Source organism: Ochotona curzoniae, unplaced genomic scaffold (assembly GCF_017591425.1).
Source record: "Ochotona curzoniae isolate NIBS_2020 unplaced genomic scaffold, NIBS_Ocur_1.0 patch82, whole genome shotgun sequence".
Classification (NCBI taxonomy): Eukaryota; Metazoa; Chordata; class Mammalia; order Lagomorpha; family Ochotonidae; genus Ochotona; species Ochotona curzoniae.
Genome location: NW_024467064.1, coordinates 289,106 through 307,002, shown reverse-complemented (window position 1 = coordinate 307,002; position 17,897 = coordinate 289,106). Strand labels below are relative to the sequence as shown.

Here is a 17,897-nt window from a genome sequence, read left to right as displayed (position 1 = left end):
CTCTTGGTTTTCTCACTTGTCATGGATCAGAACCCTGGTGTGAGTTCCAGCTCCTCTGCTTCAGATCCATTCTTCTAATATTTTATTATTAGAAGACCCAGCCTCCCGGTTTTGACCAGTCCCAGCCTTGGCTGTTGCAAGCATTTGGGGGAATGAATCAATGGCTGGAGTCTCCTCTCCTCTCTCTCTCCCTCTCTCCCTCTCTCCCTGGAACTCTGTCTTTCTAATAAATGAATCTATTTTGTAAAAGAGGAAGTGAAGATGATACGTGATGAATCTATAATTTGTGAAATGAGACGTTAGGTTTCGCTAGTGTCCAAAAATAAGGTGTTGATCCATGAACGGATGAGGATGACCTTGTAAGGTCAAAACCTGTCGGTGGTGAGGGGAGGCTGGGAGGCAGAGCTCCAAGGATGTTTGAAGAGAATGCTCTTACAGGGTCTGTGGTTGTCAAGGCCCCTTCTTCCTGTGGGGCTGAAGTGAGACCTTCCTGGTTGCTGAAAGACTGAAGCAAGTGGAGCAGAGGAGGTAGCCTGTGTGTGCACAGATGCATGCAGGGCTCCGCCCTTTGTTGCTGCTGGATCGTGGTCATTGTTACTCAGGTTGAGAGAAGAGGAAGCCACGAGTGGGATGGGCAGAGTGAAGCAGGTGGATGTTTGAACCAGGTTCCTGGTAGGGCAATCCTTTCACCTTGCAGGTTTACGGAGCCTCCTTTCCATGGGGGTTGGTGGGACAGTTGCAACTGACACTCCTTCCTGCCAAGGCCCTCTGATGGAAGCTGACCCTCCCAGACCCTGGTCAGGTCTTTGCTGGGGGTCTGCGTGGTTGCCTCCCTTTTCGTGGTGGGCTTTGGGGGCTGACGTCCATCACCTGGTGACATTGTACTGACCTTCCCATCTCTGGGAGGTCCAGAATGTGGCAGGCATCGTTGTTCACAGCTCCAGAGGCGGAGCAGTTGCACTGAACACTCTAAACAGTCTCTGGGATACATTAGCAGTTTCCCATGCCAGGGCCTGGAAACCATTTCGGTGCAGAGAGTAGGGGAGGAATGTGTGGATAGGCAGACAGCTCTGCTGTGGCCGGCTTGGTTTATTGGCCCTATTCATGCTCAAGGGGGCTATCTCCTGGGTGGTACCCAGTGTGCACCTGACTGCCCTAGTGGATACTTAGCAAGCTGACAATCCAAAAGGTAACTGAAAGCTTGGGGAGCCCATCCTATGCTATGAATGAACTAGCCACCCTTTATGATATGACTAATTGATACAGCAGATCATATCACAAGGTTTCTTAGGAGCTTAGACAGCAGCATGGGGGGTGTACTGACAGAAGCTCCAGTCCTTCCTCCATTGTCTGTTTTGGAGTTGCGTATAACAGGTCAAAGTAATGGCTCTGTCCGTGTTGACCTCCTTGCCAGGATGTTAAGTATGCTGCTCCTCCTTGACATTCACCCCAGGAAACCTTAGTTCCCTAAGAGCTTTCCTTGACCGGCCCTGGAATGGAGTCCCAGATCCATGTTAACAGTTTTTCCAGTCTAGGACTGACCGAGGGATGCTTGTCCTTCGGCTGGCAGATGGCAAGCAGGAAGTGAGGCAACTTTGAACACTGTCATATGGAACTGCTCACAGAGCTCTGTTTGATCATACAAGACTTTGGGATTAGCACATCGTTCAGAGATTCAATTAACAAATCCATAGACTGAGGACCCTTGATGAGGTCAAAAAAGAAAGGGCTCGTCTAGGAAACTAATCTGGGGCTGGAGTTGGCAGTAGAGTCCCCGGGGGGTCCTCATCTGTGCTCAGCATCCGGATTCACAGACTTGCCTGCTTTCTCTTTGATTGTAAGGTGGGTATGTGCAAACGGGGTTTTAGCTGCTTTGGTGTGCTAAGAGTCCCTTGATGAGGTATGTGATTGTAAACATTTTCTCCTGCTTAGTAGTTTGATTTTTCATCCTCTTACTAGGATCTTTGGCAAAGTTTTAAATTTCCATTAGGTTCAGTTGATCCTTTCTTTTTTTCTTTTCACTTCAGTGTCATGGCTAAGAACTCAGCCTAGACACAGGTCCTGACCTGAAAATTTCTCTGTCTCTCCCCCTCCACCGCCTAAAAGCTTTATAGTTTTTACATTTCAATTCACAATCTATTTGGACTCAGTTTTGTGAAGCTTGGGTTGAGATTGCCTGTGGATGGATGCCCAATTTGAAACATCACCATCATTTGTTTAAAAAGACCATCTTTCCTACTTTGAATTATTTTTGCCGCTTTGTCAAATGCAAGGTGGGAGGGAGTGAGTATTGGATGCTTTAAGGTGCTTGCATTTTGTATTGGTTCAAGTCCTGGCTCTACTTCTGATCGAACTTCCTGTTAATACATAGCCTGGGAAGCAGCAAGTGATAGCTTGGTTATTTGGGTCTCTGCTACCCATGTGGGAGATAGGAAGTGGGTTCTGGAACCTGGCTTTGCCTGGTGGAAATTGGTGGGAGTGAATCATCGGATGGATGGTCTCTCTGTGTCTCTGCATCTCTCTCCTCCTCTCCCCCTCCTTTTCAAAGTGAAACTAGATAATTAAAATGTTTTTAAAGTTATGAGCCCAAGGGCTCGGTGTAAGTCCTCGTACTTGGTTCTTCCTTGTCAACCCTATTTTAGCTGTTCTAGATCTGTTGCCTTTCCATATTGTTTTTTTTTTTTTAAAGATTTATTTATTTATTGGAAAGTCAGATATACAGAGAGGAAGAGAGACAGAGAGGAAGATCTTCCGTCCAATGATTCACTCCCCAAGTGAACACAACGGCTGGTGCTATGCCAATCCGAAGCTAGGAGCCAGGAACTTCTTCTGGGTCTCCCACACGGGTGCAGGGTCCCAAAGCTTTGGGCTGTCCTTGACTGCTTTCCCAGGCCACAAGCAGGGAGCTGGATGGGAAGTGGAGCTGCCAGGATTAGAACCGGCGCCCATATAGGATCTTGGCACATTCAAGGTGAGGACTTTAGCTGCTAGGCCACCACACTGTCGGGCCCTCCATATTGATTTTTGAATACGCTTGTCTCTGTATGAAACAGAATGCTAAGATCTGGGTTAAACCTCTTCCTGTGGTTTGGATGTGGTGCTAAGGGATTGAAGCTTGAAGAAATGGGGCTTGGTGGAAAGGCTCGCCCTCAGAAGAAAATCATGCCGGTCTTGCAGAGCGGATTAATTTGGAAAGAGAATGGATTGTTATAAAGCAAGATCGACTGTCTCAGTTCTCTTACTCATAATCAACTGCCATCCCTAAGAAAATGGAAATCAGAGGGAAAAGATTCCTGAAATAACAAACAAATAAAATAATGACAGGGACAGAAATTGCTAAAATAGAAAATAGGCAAAGAAGGGGAAATCAAAAACCTGATTTGTTTAGTGTGTCAACCAAAAATAAATAAAATAAAGCCTAACCAAACAGCAAGCAGCCCTGCAGCGAATAAGAGAGAAATGGTACCAATAATGGATTTGAAACAAAGTCTCACCGTGGATCTTACAATCGTGAAAAGCAAGAAATACGAAAATGCAGCAAATAACTCGACATGCATAAATTCAACAATTCTGATGAAACTGGCGTGAAAGCCGAGCGAGCATGGTTTCTCTCATTATCTTATCACCTTTCCTTTGAGAATGTGAGATGATGTCATGCCTGGGTGATGGCATAAAGTGTGTTAGTGGCATCAGCATCGTAGTTAAGTCATGTTACTGTGTGAGGGTCACTTGAGCACAAGCACTGTCGTAGCATGATGGCTGATGTGATAACCAAGAGGACCGCTGAGTGCCTCAGGGACAGGCAGTGTGTGTGGCGGGGACCGGGTGCACAAAGGGATGTTCCTTATCTGGGGCAACCTACAGCCAGGCAAGATGAGGTTTTGCCATGCAAATAGGATGGGCATACAGTTCAGAGCCTATTCTTTTTATCTCTTGAATTTTCCACTTATTTCCAGACCAGTGTGTTAATAGCAATCTTGGAACACAAAAGCAAGTTTTCATCTGCACTGCTGTGCTGATGTGATGGAAGAGTTTGCTGTCTTGCTGGAGAGTACTGGTGTTCAAGAGTGAAGACCTGTAGTGCTTGTTGACTGAGGACGCATGGTAGTGCTGACGTCTAAACAAAACTGATTGGTCTGTGCTCTGGGTTGGCCCGGATCGTGCTGTTTGCCAAACATTTTCCTTCAGAGAGCAGATACCACCTAGTGATTTTCCTAAAAATGTTTGCTTTTTAAGGAAAAGAGTTGTGTTTATTTTTTTTGAATTACCCAGATGTGTTGTTTGTAACTCGTGAAGCAACGTGACTGTTCTGATTTGCTTCCCATCTACGTTTGTGGGCTGGGTCACCACCCAGCCTGCTGTCAGCGGGACCCACGCTGTCTAGCCGTCGAAGAAAGTACCCCAGGCAGGCTTTCAAGGATCACCTGATTTTTTTTCAGAAACTTAGGAGTGCAAGGAAATTCTTGGAATGATTTGGTTTGAAGTACTGGCTCAATAGAGCCAGTCATTCCTTTAAGCCAAAATGAACTGGCACTAGTGGGGAGGAGGGAGGTAGACCCCCTTGCTCAGACTTGCTGTTGCTGACCACCGGGGTAGGAATTGCTGGACTCTTATTCTACTCTTGAGTGTGTCCTGCTGTTTCCTGCTAATTGTGTGTTTGGCCGAGTACCCATACCGTACCCTATGCTTTCCTCCTCATGGTCTCCCCTCTTCTCAGTCCTGTTGCTATTTGCCCCTGTCTTCTGAATTCTGCCATCCTGCAAGACTCAAGACATCCACAAATTCTGTCCAGATCCTTCCACTCTCATGAATTCCTCTACTTGCTCATATTCTATTGTGCAACTGAGATATTCATGTATATGTTTCTCCCCCTCATTGAACTTCCCTTTGGAGGGTTCTTCCCCCATTCCTAAGGCCTCTGCCTGCTTTACATGGCATACAGTGACACAATAAAGACTCATGAGCGGACATACCATCTGTCCTAGAAGAGGTTCACATTGCGTTGGGCAGATAAGTGAACAACAACAGCACACGGGGTGTGATAGAATAGTGGTTAAAATTCTCACCTTGAATGCGCCAGGATCCCATATGGTCACCGGTTTTAATCCCGGCAGCCTTGCTTCCCATCCAGCTCCTTGCTTGTGGCCTGGGAAAGCAGTCGAGGACAGCCCAAAGCTGTGGGACCCTGCACCTGCATGGGAGACCTGGAGGAAGCTCCTGGTTCCTGGCTTTGGATTGGCACAGCTCTGGCTGTTGTGTTTACTTGGGGAGTGACTGATTGGATAAAAGATCTTCCTCTCTGTCTCTCCTCCTTTCTGTATATCTGCCTATCAAGTAAAAAAAAAATAAATAAATCTTAAAACAAAACAAAACAAAACAAAAACAACAGCACATGAGTGCCTGGCATAGCTTCATCTCTGGTCTATCCGGCACTGGACACAAACAGCTTCTAGGTTCATATAGGGTCTTTTGAGATGACCCTCCTGTGGCCCTTTCCATGCTTTTCTCATGCTCTCTGTGTCAGAGCCTCCCGTTGAGGGACATACAGGCTTTTCCTATCTGGTGACCACTGCCAAGTCTACCCTGTGGTATTGTGAAGACCCAACCTAGGCATTAATAGCCAACATCGTTTTCTGACTTTCCTGTTTTTCTGTCTGCTTGTAGGAAGAAACTTGACATTTTCTCCCTCTCATGCAGGACTCCAGGTTGTCTCCGTGTCCCCAGTGTGCATTCGAGTCACAGGGCTTCCTGGTAGATTTATAACCTAAAGCAAAGATGACCCGTTTGCAATTTCTCTGGGTTGGCATTCATCAGCCTTTGGAATATCCTTGCTGATGTCGGGTAGCTGCACTATTTTCTACATTTTTGGTTTTGGGGATTTAGTTTCTTGAATTTCACGTAAGCTTGCTCTGTTTGGGAATGGGCAGTTTAGCCTAGTGGTTAAACACGCCCATGTCCCATATTGGTGTTTGGGTTTGATCCTTGGCTCTGGCTCCTGTCAGTGTAGACTCAGATCCGGCCGGTGATGGCACAGTGGCTGGGTCCTCGCCAACCATGCGGCAGGTCTGGATGGAGTCTCCAGCTCTTGGTTGTGTCCAGCCTTGGCTGTTGCAGGAATTTGGGGAGTGAATCAGCGGATGGAGGTTCGTTTCTCCTTGTCTTTGCCTGTTAAATACATTCAAAATTTAAAAGCCAAATGCATTTAAAAACAAGAGTACACATTGTCGTCTCCCAGCTGGAGAAATCACAATAATAAAAGGCACACTTTGCTTTTTCTCTGCTTCTTGTCACCCAAGGAATTTTGAGTTCTCTTCTCTTCCTTTTGATTCTTTATATATATATATGCTATATATATATATAGTATAAAAATAATATATAGGGCCCGGCACGGTGGCGCAAGTGGTTAAAGGTCCTCGCCTTGCACGCGCCAGGATCCCATATGGGCTCCGGTTCTAATCCTGGCAGCCCCGCTTCCCTTCCAGCTCCCTGCCTGTGGCCTGGGAAAGCAGTCGAGGACGGCCCAAAGCCTTGGGAACCTGCACCCGCGTGGGAGACCTGGAAGAGGCTCCTGGCTTCGGATTGGCATAGTATTGGCCCGTTGCGCTCACTTGGGGAGTGAATCATCGGACGGAAGATCTTCCTCTCTGTCTCTCCTCTCTGTATATCTGCCTTTCCAATGAAAAAATAATAAAAATAAATCTTAAAAAGAAAAATTTAAAAAAATATATAAATGCATACATATACAAATATATTATATAAATATGAATATATACATAAACGATGTATTTATTTCTATTACAAAGTCAGATATACAGAGAGGAGGAGAGACTGAAAAGAATATCTTCTGTCCGATGATTCATTCCCCAAGTGACTGCAGTGGCCAGTGCTGCGCCAATCTGAAGCTAGGAGCCAGGAACTTCCTCCACATGGGTACAGGGTCCCAAGACTTTGGGTTGTCCTCAACTGCTTTCCCAGGCCACAAGCAGGGAGCTGGGTGGGAAGCAGGGCAGCAGGGATTAGAACCAGTGCCCATATGGGATCCTGGCGCTTTCAAGGCAAGGACTTTAGCCGCCAGGCCACTGTGCTGGGCCCCTTACTATTTATTCATAAACAAAATATGTGATGTTTTGGTGCTTTAAAACTTTATGTTATCAAAATAAGTAAATCAACTTACTTTAGTTGCTCAGTGTTACTAACAAGATTCATTCATGTTGTTAAATGTAGTTTTAAAAATATATTATTACTGGGCTGGCATTGTGACTTAATGGGTTAACACTCCATCTTGTGATGTCAGCATCCCATTGGGACACTGTTTTAGCTGTTCTACCTCCTATCTAGACACATTAGCAGGGAGCTGGATTGGAAGTAGCACAGCCAGGACTTGAACTTGACATTTCAATACACGATACTGGCATGTCTGTCTCATGGTAGTTGCATGCCTGTCCCCTATATGTATTTTTAATTAATTCATTTCTCCTGCTGTGGAGTATTATTTCACTTCCTGAAGACATCAAAACGTATATTCTCCTGTAGGAATCTGTTTTGTTTTTATAAACAGTTTTGTGTCTCTTCTAGTCTGTGAGTTTCTCTAAGTTTTCTACATGGGAGTGGGGTGGCCAAGTGACGTGACTGGCCCGGGATCAGCCTCAGGAACTGTCACAACCCTTAGTAGGCAAAGGTGTGATACCGATTTGCATTGTAACTGAAAGATCAGAATTCATTCTTGAGCCGTATGACCTCTGATTGTGGGTGTTGTTAGGCTTTTTGGTTTTTCTAGTTTCAGAGCTACAAAATGACATCTCTGGGGCTGTAGTTTGTATTTCTCTGATTATAATACTAACAATCTCTTCATGTTTATTGGCATTTAATTTTTTACTTCTCTGAATTGCTTACTCATATTTTTTGCCTATGTGGCTTTTTGCGTGTTTTTTACTTCTTTTTATTTGTAACTGTCACTTACATATTCTGAATACTATTTTTTATTGGTTACATATTGTTTCTCAATCAATACCTACATTTTCAACCTTTTCTTTCTTAAAAAAAAAGATTTATTTGTTTATTTGAGAGAGCTATAGAGAGACAGAGAGAGAGATCTTCTACCTGCTGGTTTAGTTCCCCAGATGGTAGTAATCAGATGGCCAGGTCTGATCCAGGAGTCAGAAGTTTCCTGCAGGTCTCCCACACTGGTGGCAGGTATCCAAGCTATCCAAGCCCTTGGGCCCGGTTGTCCCCTGCTTTTCCCAGGCCATCAGCATTGAGCTGAACTGGAGGAGCCACGACTTGGAATCCGGATGGGATTCTAGTGTCACAGGTTTATTAGCTACGCTAAAATGCCAGTAAAAAAATACTTTCCTGGTGAACAAAAATGTTAATTTTATTGTGTTTTCTTTCTAGCCTGCACGTTCTTAGAGAGCCAGATGTTGTTCTCTTATCTTTTGCTGTAACCTAAGTGTCCAGTCTTGTATGATGATGTTAACACATCTTTGTCAAAATCAGGAATGGAGAGACTAGGCTTCTGATCTTTTTATTAAAAGAATAATAATAAAAGTGGGGCTCTTGTATTCACTAGTTCTCCCCCCGGGGATACGTGTTTGCAGGAAGTTGGAATTCCGAGTTGGAACCAAGATCCAAAGCCAGGTACTCTGAAGGGGGAAGTGGGTATCAACTGCTAAAACCCACCGTTCTGGAGAGTCTTTCTGCAGCAATCTGTTTTCTACCTTGATACCACACCCACTTCCTGCTACAGCTTCCTTCTGAGCGTCAGGCCTCATTTCTTTGAGAGGAGCCATTCTCTATCCCAGGTGGCTCTGGAAGAGGACATGAATGAGTGTTCCAGCAGATTCTGCCGCTCTTTGCCCACAAATGGTCAGCAGCTCCCGGTTTCTCCAGAATCTCAGCGAGTTCCTCCTTTCAGTTAAAACACAAACACAAAAACAACAAAGCAAAACGAGATTAAGGAGAGTTTTGGTTTCTGGGGCAGATGTGGGATTGAGCCCAGGGACTGGTCATTTTTTTCCCTCGCCCTGCTTGTCTTCTCCCAGGACTGCAAGGTGGGAGAGGGGCCCTTCTCAGCGCAGGAGCACCTGGGTTGGGCATGCTCCACCTGCTGGCTGCAGCCCTTGTGTGCTTGCCCGCCCACTCCTCCTGCTCTGGCCCCTGCTCTCCAGCCTTGCCAGCAAGAGCAGCAAGAGGCTTCTGTTTTACAACCTGTCACGAGCTTCTGAGGAGACGCAGGCACTTCTCGGAGCAGCAGCCCCACTCTTCCTTCTGCACCCTTGAAGACTCTGCTTGGCAGAGCAGAGCTGCTTTCCAGTAGGGACGTGGGTTGGTTGACTCCCATTGGGCATTCACCTCTTTGTAAATGCAGCCCCTCACACTGGGCCGGTGGGCCCTGATTGTTTTGGGAGGGACCCACAAAAATGTGATCACTGTGAGGCCTCAGCTGAGTCTAATTGTCGCATATGATCACACTATTCAAAGTGAAGCTTGTGGTGCAACTACTAAAACTGCTGGTTTCCCGGTTTAGGCAGTTTATCCATTTATGCAGTTGCTCAGTTTCATTGAGGGGCTATAATAAGTTCTATCTTTGTGGTTAACTCATTCTTGTGGCTTAAAATGTATGGTCATTTCTCATCAGCCCCAGTAACTGAAATGGGTGTGGACTGACTCCAGTCTTGGCATCTGCCTCACCATGAGGTGTTGATTATTCCTCTCTGAAGTCTCTTTGGAATGTATCTTCTTTAGGAAAAAAAAAAACATTGATAGAGAGTATGTATGCCACAGGCTGTTGTTTATAATCTTAAAGATGTGCAACAGTCAGGCCTGGGCCAGGCAGAAGTCAGGAGCCTGCAACTTAATCTTCATCTCCCACATAGGAGGCAGGAACCCAATGAGCTTGACCCACTGGGCCATTACCTGCACCTCTCCCCTACCCCGCCATGTTCCCAGGTTCTGCATTATCAGGAAGCTAGAATCGGCAGAAGAGCCAGTATGAAACCTGGTACTGTGATAAGGGACACAGATGTCCTGGTCAGCATTTTTGTGTTTTATTATTTAAGATTCATTCATTTGAAAGACTAGGATAGGGTGATGGGGTAGGAGAGGGAGAAAGAGAGACTGAGAAAGATCTGCTGCTTCCTCAGTGGCCTTAATACCAGGGTTGGGCCAGTCTGGAGCCGTGAGCCTGGAGCTTGATGCAAGTGCCCTGTGTGGGTGGCAGGGTCCCAAGCCTTTTCCTGGGCGCATTCAGGGAGATGGATCTGAAGCAGAGCATCCAAGACATACAAGACTCCAATCGGTGCTCCAATATGGGATGCTGGTGTTTCAAGTGGCAGCCTTATCTGAGTACCGCTAGGCTGATTCCCTCAACCAGCATCTTAATCACTTGGCTAACCACCTAAACCAGGAATCTTATTGTTACTTCTGAACCCAAGACTGCAAATTGGTAAATAAAGAGAATTGGAAATATCACCTGCCTTAGATCAGTGGGGTTCCTTCTCCTCAGAACTACTCCAGGATCCTGCAGGGTAGCATTGGCCAATAGAAATATATTGCAAGTCACTTGCATAGCTATAAATTTTCTAGTGGCTACATCACAGTAAGTGAAAAGACACAAGTGAAAATTAATTTTAGTAGCATATTTTCATTTCACCCAATGTATCCAAATGTTATTTCAACATCTAACCAATATAAAAATTCTAAATGAAATGCTTTATGTTGCTTTTTTTTCTATACTAAGTCTTTGAAATCAAGTGTTTGTTTTACACTTTGAACCCGTCTCACTTGAGGCTAGTCGCGCTCTGTGTGCTCCATAGCCACGTGTGCCTGGGAGGGGCAGGGCAGCTCTGTGGGACTTTTTTGGAGGAGCTGGTGTTAGCATCCGTCTCCTGCATCTTTCCTTTCTCATTATATGAACACAGACAGCTCTTGTTCTGTTTCTTCTCCTTGTAAGGAGATAACCAGGATAGAATCTCATCTTTCTGTTACATGGCTGATCCCTGTGATCCCCCAACATGATGATAAACTGCTATAGCTTAAATGTGGCCGGGGAACTTCATCATAACATATAAGAGGGGACTTCAGAATGTTGGTGGAAGATGGAATTGAAAGATAAGTTAATGTTGGTTCCTCCTCACCACTCCTCCCCCGACCCCAAATTGAAATGCAGGTACACAAAGGATGTTCAAAAAATTTGCAGAGAATATGTGTTATGAAAAAAAAAAGATGCATAGTTATCAACATTTTTATACAACAGTGAATTTTTATTTATTAAAAGCTTAAAAATTTAAAAATGTTACAGAGAAAAAATGAGAATGAATGAATGAATGAATCCCCATGTTCTGCCTCATTCCCCAAGTGCCCATGATGGCAGGACCTGAGGCCGAGCTGGAGCTGGGAAGTCAGGAATACGGTCCTGGTCTCCCACACGAGTGGCTGCAATGCGGCTGCTGGAGCCGTCACCTGCTGTCTTCCAGAGGCTGCATTAGCAGGAGCTTGGAGTCAGGAACCCACACACTGGAGTATGGGAAGCAGGTGAATGGGTCCGTGACTTAACTGCTAAGTTAGATGCATGTCTTTGTGTTTGAATGCCACGTTTACACCTGTGTTTTCTTCTTCAAGTATGATTTCAACATGTCCTTCTGCGATGGTTCTCTGATTGTGTATGTGAATGGGTATGAAAGCAGCACAGCCAAGGTGCTGAGAAGCAGGGAGAAGAGTGACAGGAGCCCCTGCCAAAGAGGCCTCCGTCCTTGAGATGGCACTGATGGAGGGGACGGAGGAGCAACCTCAAACCTACGTCACCTCCAGAGTTGCTTCTACAGTATGAAGAGTTCTCTTATACGAAAAACAGAGTGAGATTTTCACATTAAAGTGTCGTGGACAAGTTGAAGGAGATGCAAGTGTGTGTGTGGGGTGGTCAGGGTGGGGGAACCTAATGCCGTGGAAATTCCACAGTGGATCACAAGGGGAAAGCTAAGAGACCTGGAACACAAATGTAGGAGACCCTAGAAGGAAACAGTGGGAAGAACAGGAGAAAAATGAGTGGATAGAATAGGGGCAGTAATGAAACCAGCATTTTAGAAAGGCTCTTTGAACTTAGATTTGCTGGGTTAGAATTGGGACTGATGAGACATGCATGCATGCCTGCTAGTAACATTTCTACATTAGAATCTGGTGAGATTTCTAGAGTTGCCACATCATGCTTTTTTTTTTTTTTTAAAGATTTGTTTCTCTTTGTTGGAAAGGCAGATTTACAGAGAAGGAGAAAGAGAAAGATCTTCTGTCTGTTGGTTTACTCCCCAAGTGGCCACAATGGTGGGAGCTGAGTAGACCCAAAGCCAGAATCCAGGAGCTTCTTCCATGTCTCCCATATGGGTGCAGGGTCCCAAGGCTTTGGGCCATCCTCTGAAGCTTTCCAGGCCACAAGCAGGGGACTGGATGGGAAGTGGAACAGCCAGGATACAAACCAATGCCTATATGGGATCGTGGTGCTTGATGGGGAGGTTAGCTAATGGGGTCACTGCACCAGGCTCCATCAAATCATATTGTTAAATGTCCCATTTTCAAGAGAACTTTATGAGGCACACGAAGAAACAGCCAAGGGTGGTCCACAGATATGGCAAGAACATGGTCAGTGGAGAGACAGGCTTACTAGGCAGACATTCGCTCCTCTATGTCTTTGTGGTTGGTTCCATAGTCCCCACTTCTCCCTGCTGACACCCAGATCTGCAGATGCTCCAGGCTCGTCTACATCAATGGCGTGGTGTTTGCACTCAGCCAGTGCACATCCTCCTGTGAACTTGATATCATTTCTTGATCAGAATTCCTAAGCAGTACGATGCTATGTCAATAATGGTGTTGCTTAGAGCATGATGACAAGACAAAAAATAACCACATATGCTCAGTTCAGGTCCATTCCCCCCCACCCTCAATCTGGTGGTTGACTGAATTTGTAATTACAGACTACAAAGAGGAGGAGGACTTGACTGTACTTTTCATTGGTCATTGGGCTTAAAAATTGCAGATGAAAGAAAGAGCAATTTATGATGGAAATTGATTTGATTGCACTGGTTAAGGAAAGCTCTATGCTTACCTGTTTTCCTGCTTCTTGACATTTTTCATTGATGCAAAAGAGTCTATTATAGAAGTTTTAAATATAAAACTATCTAAATAAACATTCAGGCCCAGCTTAAAACTTACCTTGCTATAAAATCCCTGCCCAGAAGAATTTATATTCCATGATGTTTAGTGGAAAATGGGCCATGTGTGGTTGTGTAGTGCCCAGCTTGCACAGCCATATGAAAGATGACCTAGAGTGACAATGTCATGAGTGCCTGGGTTCTCCCCACGTGCAGAGTGACGTGCTTAATACCCCTGGGACCTCGCACACGTCCATCCTTCATTGCCTCTTCCATTCTGCTGAGAAGTAACCACGGTCATAGGGGACATTGTGTTTACACTTCCATCGCTCGTCTTTACAATTCAGCTGTGTGATTTATATGCCCCTCAATAACGTCTCATCGGTGTTATTCTCACTTGGGAGATTTTATACAAATGAAATCATTCTCTGTCTGCCTGCTTAGTGTCAGGGTTTTAAGTTTCATCTTTCCTGACGTGTGGGGTTGAGGTCATTCATTTTTACTGCTCTGTTGTGTTCTATTGCACAGTCCCTCTACAATTTATCGATCCATACCGCTGCTCATGGCTTCTATTTGTACGATGGATTTATTTTGCTTATGTTTTATTTAGGAAGTCTTCAGGAGTGAGGCTGATATTTTATGAGTGATCTTCTTTCTGGAATTATTCTTGTCTGGTTTTGTTGTTAAAATGATAATTTCATAAAATGAGTGGGTATTCTTTTTTTAAGCTGTTCTTGGGAATTACTCATATGTGCAGTGTTTTGTAGAAATTATCTCCCCCCCAAATCCATGGTTCTGTTGTTTTCTGCATGGGAAGAATGTTCAATGCTGATTCTATTTCTGTAATGTCTAATGGAACACTGAGAATCTCCTCCTTTTTTTAGAGTTAGTGTTTTCTTTTTTTGTTAAGTTTTTATGTTGAACTTTGAATTTTATGGTACAATTTCATGTAGACTAGGATTCCTCCCCCAAACTCTCACCTCCGGACAGATTTTTCTCATGTTGCTACAATAGTATAGTCCTTCATAAGGAGTCATAATTCCATCAGTCTCTTATTTAAGTGTGCCCCAACATTGCTGGTACAGACAATGTCAGACAGTCCATCCCATTGTCTACACATTTCCAACAGTTTCATTGGGAGTCCATCTTTGATTTGGAAGCAGGGATGCATGTTGCATTGTACCCACATCTGGATATGGTAGTCTCTATTACTCCATCACTATACATTCCCATAAATGAGAAGCCATGAAATAAGGTCAACAACCGGTATGAATTAGAACAACAGCAGCAACAACAATAACAACAACAAAATTACGGCAGCATGAGAAAACACACCACTGAGTTAGTTTTTAAGAACATGATGATAGGGCCCAGCAGCGTAGCCTAGTGGCTAAAGTCCTCACCTTGAGCGCACCAGGATCCCATATGGGCGCTGGTTCTAATCTTGGCAGCTCCACTTCCCATCCAGCTCCCTGCTTGTGGCCTGGGAAAGCAGTCGAGGACGGCCCAAAGCCTTGGGACTCTGCACCCGTGTGGGAGACTGGGAAGAAGCTCCTGGCTCCTGGCTTTGGATCGGCATAGCACCGGCCGTTGTGCTCACTTGGGGAGTGAATCATCGAACAGAAGATCTTCCTCTCTGTCTCTCCTCTCTGTATATCTGACTTTCCAATGAAAATCAAATAAATCTTTTTAAAAAAAGAATATGATGATGATTATTTATGTATTTGAGAGAATGACAGAGAAAGAGAGAGAGAGAAAGAGGGAGAATTGTGTGTGTGAGAGAGAGAGGGAGAGAGAACACTGCCACCATCCACAATTTAACTCCACAGATGCCCTCAGTATCTGCCATCTGGAGCACGCCAAGCTGGGAGCCAGGAACGCAATCCAGGGCTGTTTTGTGGGTGACACACTCACCTCCCTGAGCCAGCAGAGTCTACATTAACAGGAAGCTGGACTTGGGATCTGGAGCCAGGAATCAGGCTTGGCCCTGTGACACAGGAATGGGCATCTTAGCGTGTGTTAGTTGCTGGGTTGAGTGCCTACCCTTGCAGTTGGTTTATATAGATCTATATCTACGTCTAGATATACATCACCATTTCTTCCAGGCTTTAAAATATATTGGGACACCATTTTCTTCCCTAGAGTTCTGAGAGTTTTTCTGTTGAGGTTCGTTTCTTTCTCTCAACCCTCATTTCTAAGTAGGACCTCTCCCTGCCTTCTAGCTCATTCACCCCTTGTGCATTCTCTGCAATGAGAATTTCACATCTCTACTTAACATCCTCCCGGTGCTTCCTAGGAATGGCATGTGAACTTCATGATCTGCTTTCCGGATCACGTTCAAGATCCCACCCATGTCTGTTTCTGTAGCTTCTCTGATCGTCCCTTTTCTGTCATTCTGTGCTCAGCCATGCAGAGCCGTCCACCTGGCTTATATCCCATCTATGAGGTCCCTTTTTTGGTTCATTTTATCATTATGCTTGGGGTTTTGCTGGAAGGCTCTGTGGTGCCATCCTTCTCTGTTTTCCTGACTGATGTCCTTGTTGTTTATGAGGCTGTGTGGCCATCACTGTCTCCCGTGACTGTCACCCAGGCTTCCGCTGTAGAGTGCTCTGTTCTTCCCTCTCTTGGACACCCCTGAACGCATGGCATTGCAGAGGCCGGTCCCTCAGGCCACACCTGAACCCAGCTGGCCATGAACTGTCTGTGAGCATCTCTGGTGGCGAGCCCAGCATCTGCACCTGGGAGATACTCAATACGCGGATGTTTTAATGCTTAGATCATAAACTTGGTGTGGGGATGTAGCGAGGATGGCCATCAAGGTATCATGTTTGTGCAGTTCCTTCATGTTTGCACCACCAGGCGCGTCGTTTTATGGGCTGGTCTGGCAATTTAGGGAAGCTGCAAGTTTTCAGCTCCATTTTACACAAGAGCAAACTGAGACCCAGAGGGGACAACACATGTGCCTTGTTGGGATGTGCCGGCCACATCCTCTCCGAGCACTCTCCTCTGCAACTGGCAGTGGGAATTGGAGGGAGTAGAAAGAAGCCAAAGTGCCCCACATGGACCCCTTAACCCAAGGCTAGCTTAGTTTATCTTTCAATGCTGAGCTGAGCGTGGCTGTCTCCGTGGGCCCTCAGCATCTGGGAGAGAGGTCTGCACACTTCTCTCCTGGCTCTACTTTCAGTTGCAGAAAATATAGTGACCCCTCATGATAAAGGATCCTAGACTTTTACTTCTTTGACTTCTGAGTATTTTTCTGCCCTCGGGACTCTTTTTTAGACATATATATATATTATTTTTTTTTTGCCCTGAACTCACACCCATAGTATTACTATAGCAATTAAAAAATAAAGTACAGAAACAAAGCTGCGACGCTGTTTTCTTCTTGCCATGGGGATTTCTGGAACCTGTCCTCCCCTGTTCGTGTCTGGAGACCTGAAGGGATGTGCGGAGAGCCACATGGTCGCTGACCTGCAGAGGGGCAGGTTGGAGCCCCGGTCCCCAGCTGCAGATCTGGCCCCCTTCCCAAACTTAAGCAGCCATCACCAGGTGGAACAGGTGTCTGGTGTCTCCAAGCTTGTCTCGTTTATGGATGTGGTTTTCCATGCATCCGGTCCCCTTGCTCAGACTAATCCAGTGTTTATTCAGGACTTACAACATCATGACGTTTTCACGTCAAACAATATGCAATGGTACGATGGTGTTTTAAACACTCAGAAGGAAGTTATTTATAATTCCATATATCATTAAGAAGGTTAAATCATATCTTAAAGAAGAAACCAACTCAAATCTAGAAATCTGTATGACGCCGAGCATCCCAATTGGATCAGGCAATAGTTTGCATTCTTCTTTCTTTCTTTTAACAAAAGACAATATGTGTGTAATAGTTTCTCTTGCTGACCTATGACTCTGATACGGCAGTGGCAACCATTGTGTTGCCACTGCAGGAATGAGTGTAAACATATTTGTGTTCAAAAGCATTAGCTTCTTTTCTAAAATGTCCTCAGCATTTTGTACTAAGTCCAATGCTGCTTTTATTTTTATTTTTATTTACTTATTTTTTTTGAGTTCACGGACATTTGGTGTACATGCAGCCAAGGCTCTGGAAGTCCCAATCACTGTCTTGCTGACTGATGAGTTCTGAAAAAGCCAAAAGCATAAACATCCCAACAGCAAGTTTGCCAGCTTTGCCTATGTGTGCACACCGAACACTTACTGCCCGGTGGAGGTTTGAAACACAAACTGGCACACGGTGACTATAAATGTTTTTCAGAGTGTGCGCAAATGGCACATTTCTGTCATTTTCTTCTCTTGGAAGGCTGCGTTCTGCTAGCCTGAGTGATCTCAGCCACACAGACGAGCCGTTTCCTGAAAAGCACGAAGCTGTAGGGGTGAGAAAGACCTTGAATAAACACGAATGTGTCCCCGATGTGTTTCTGGACTTTGTCAGCTGGGGGGTGTTTCATTGCCAAGTTAGAAAGAGGTGGTAATTTTTTTTTTGCTACTGAATCAACACAAATTCATGAGGGTTGCACTCATGAAACTCGCCTGGTAACCGAGAGCAACACCCTGCCTCACATAAGGAATCTGCCGCCGGCTGGTAGGGGCTTTGGCACACGCTTGGCTGAGGCTTGGACACAGGCAGGCATGGGTGAGAGTGGAGACAGCATTGTTGAAGGGGCAAAGGCCCTGGGACGCGGGAGCAATGGGCTCTGCTCTGGGAAGTAAGCAGCACGACAGGGACACACTGCGACTACA

General features: G+C 45.3%; 1 protein-coding gene across 1 annotated transcript in view; it reads left to right on the top strand.

The window, feature by feature from the left end:
* LOC121168269 (ADAMTS-like protein 3) overlaps positions 1 to 17,897 on the top strand; it is a 306,621-nt gene that overhangs the window by 11,594 nt on the left and 277,130 nt on the right. The window contains exon 3 of the mRNA XM_040998189.1: positions 11,620 to 11,694. Coding sequence (XP_040854123.1) covers positions 11,620 to 11,694 — 75 coding nt within the window. The remainder of the gene's footprint in view (positions 1 to 11,619; positions 11,695 to 17,897) is intronic.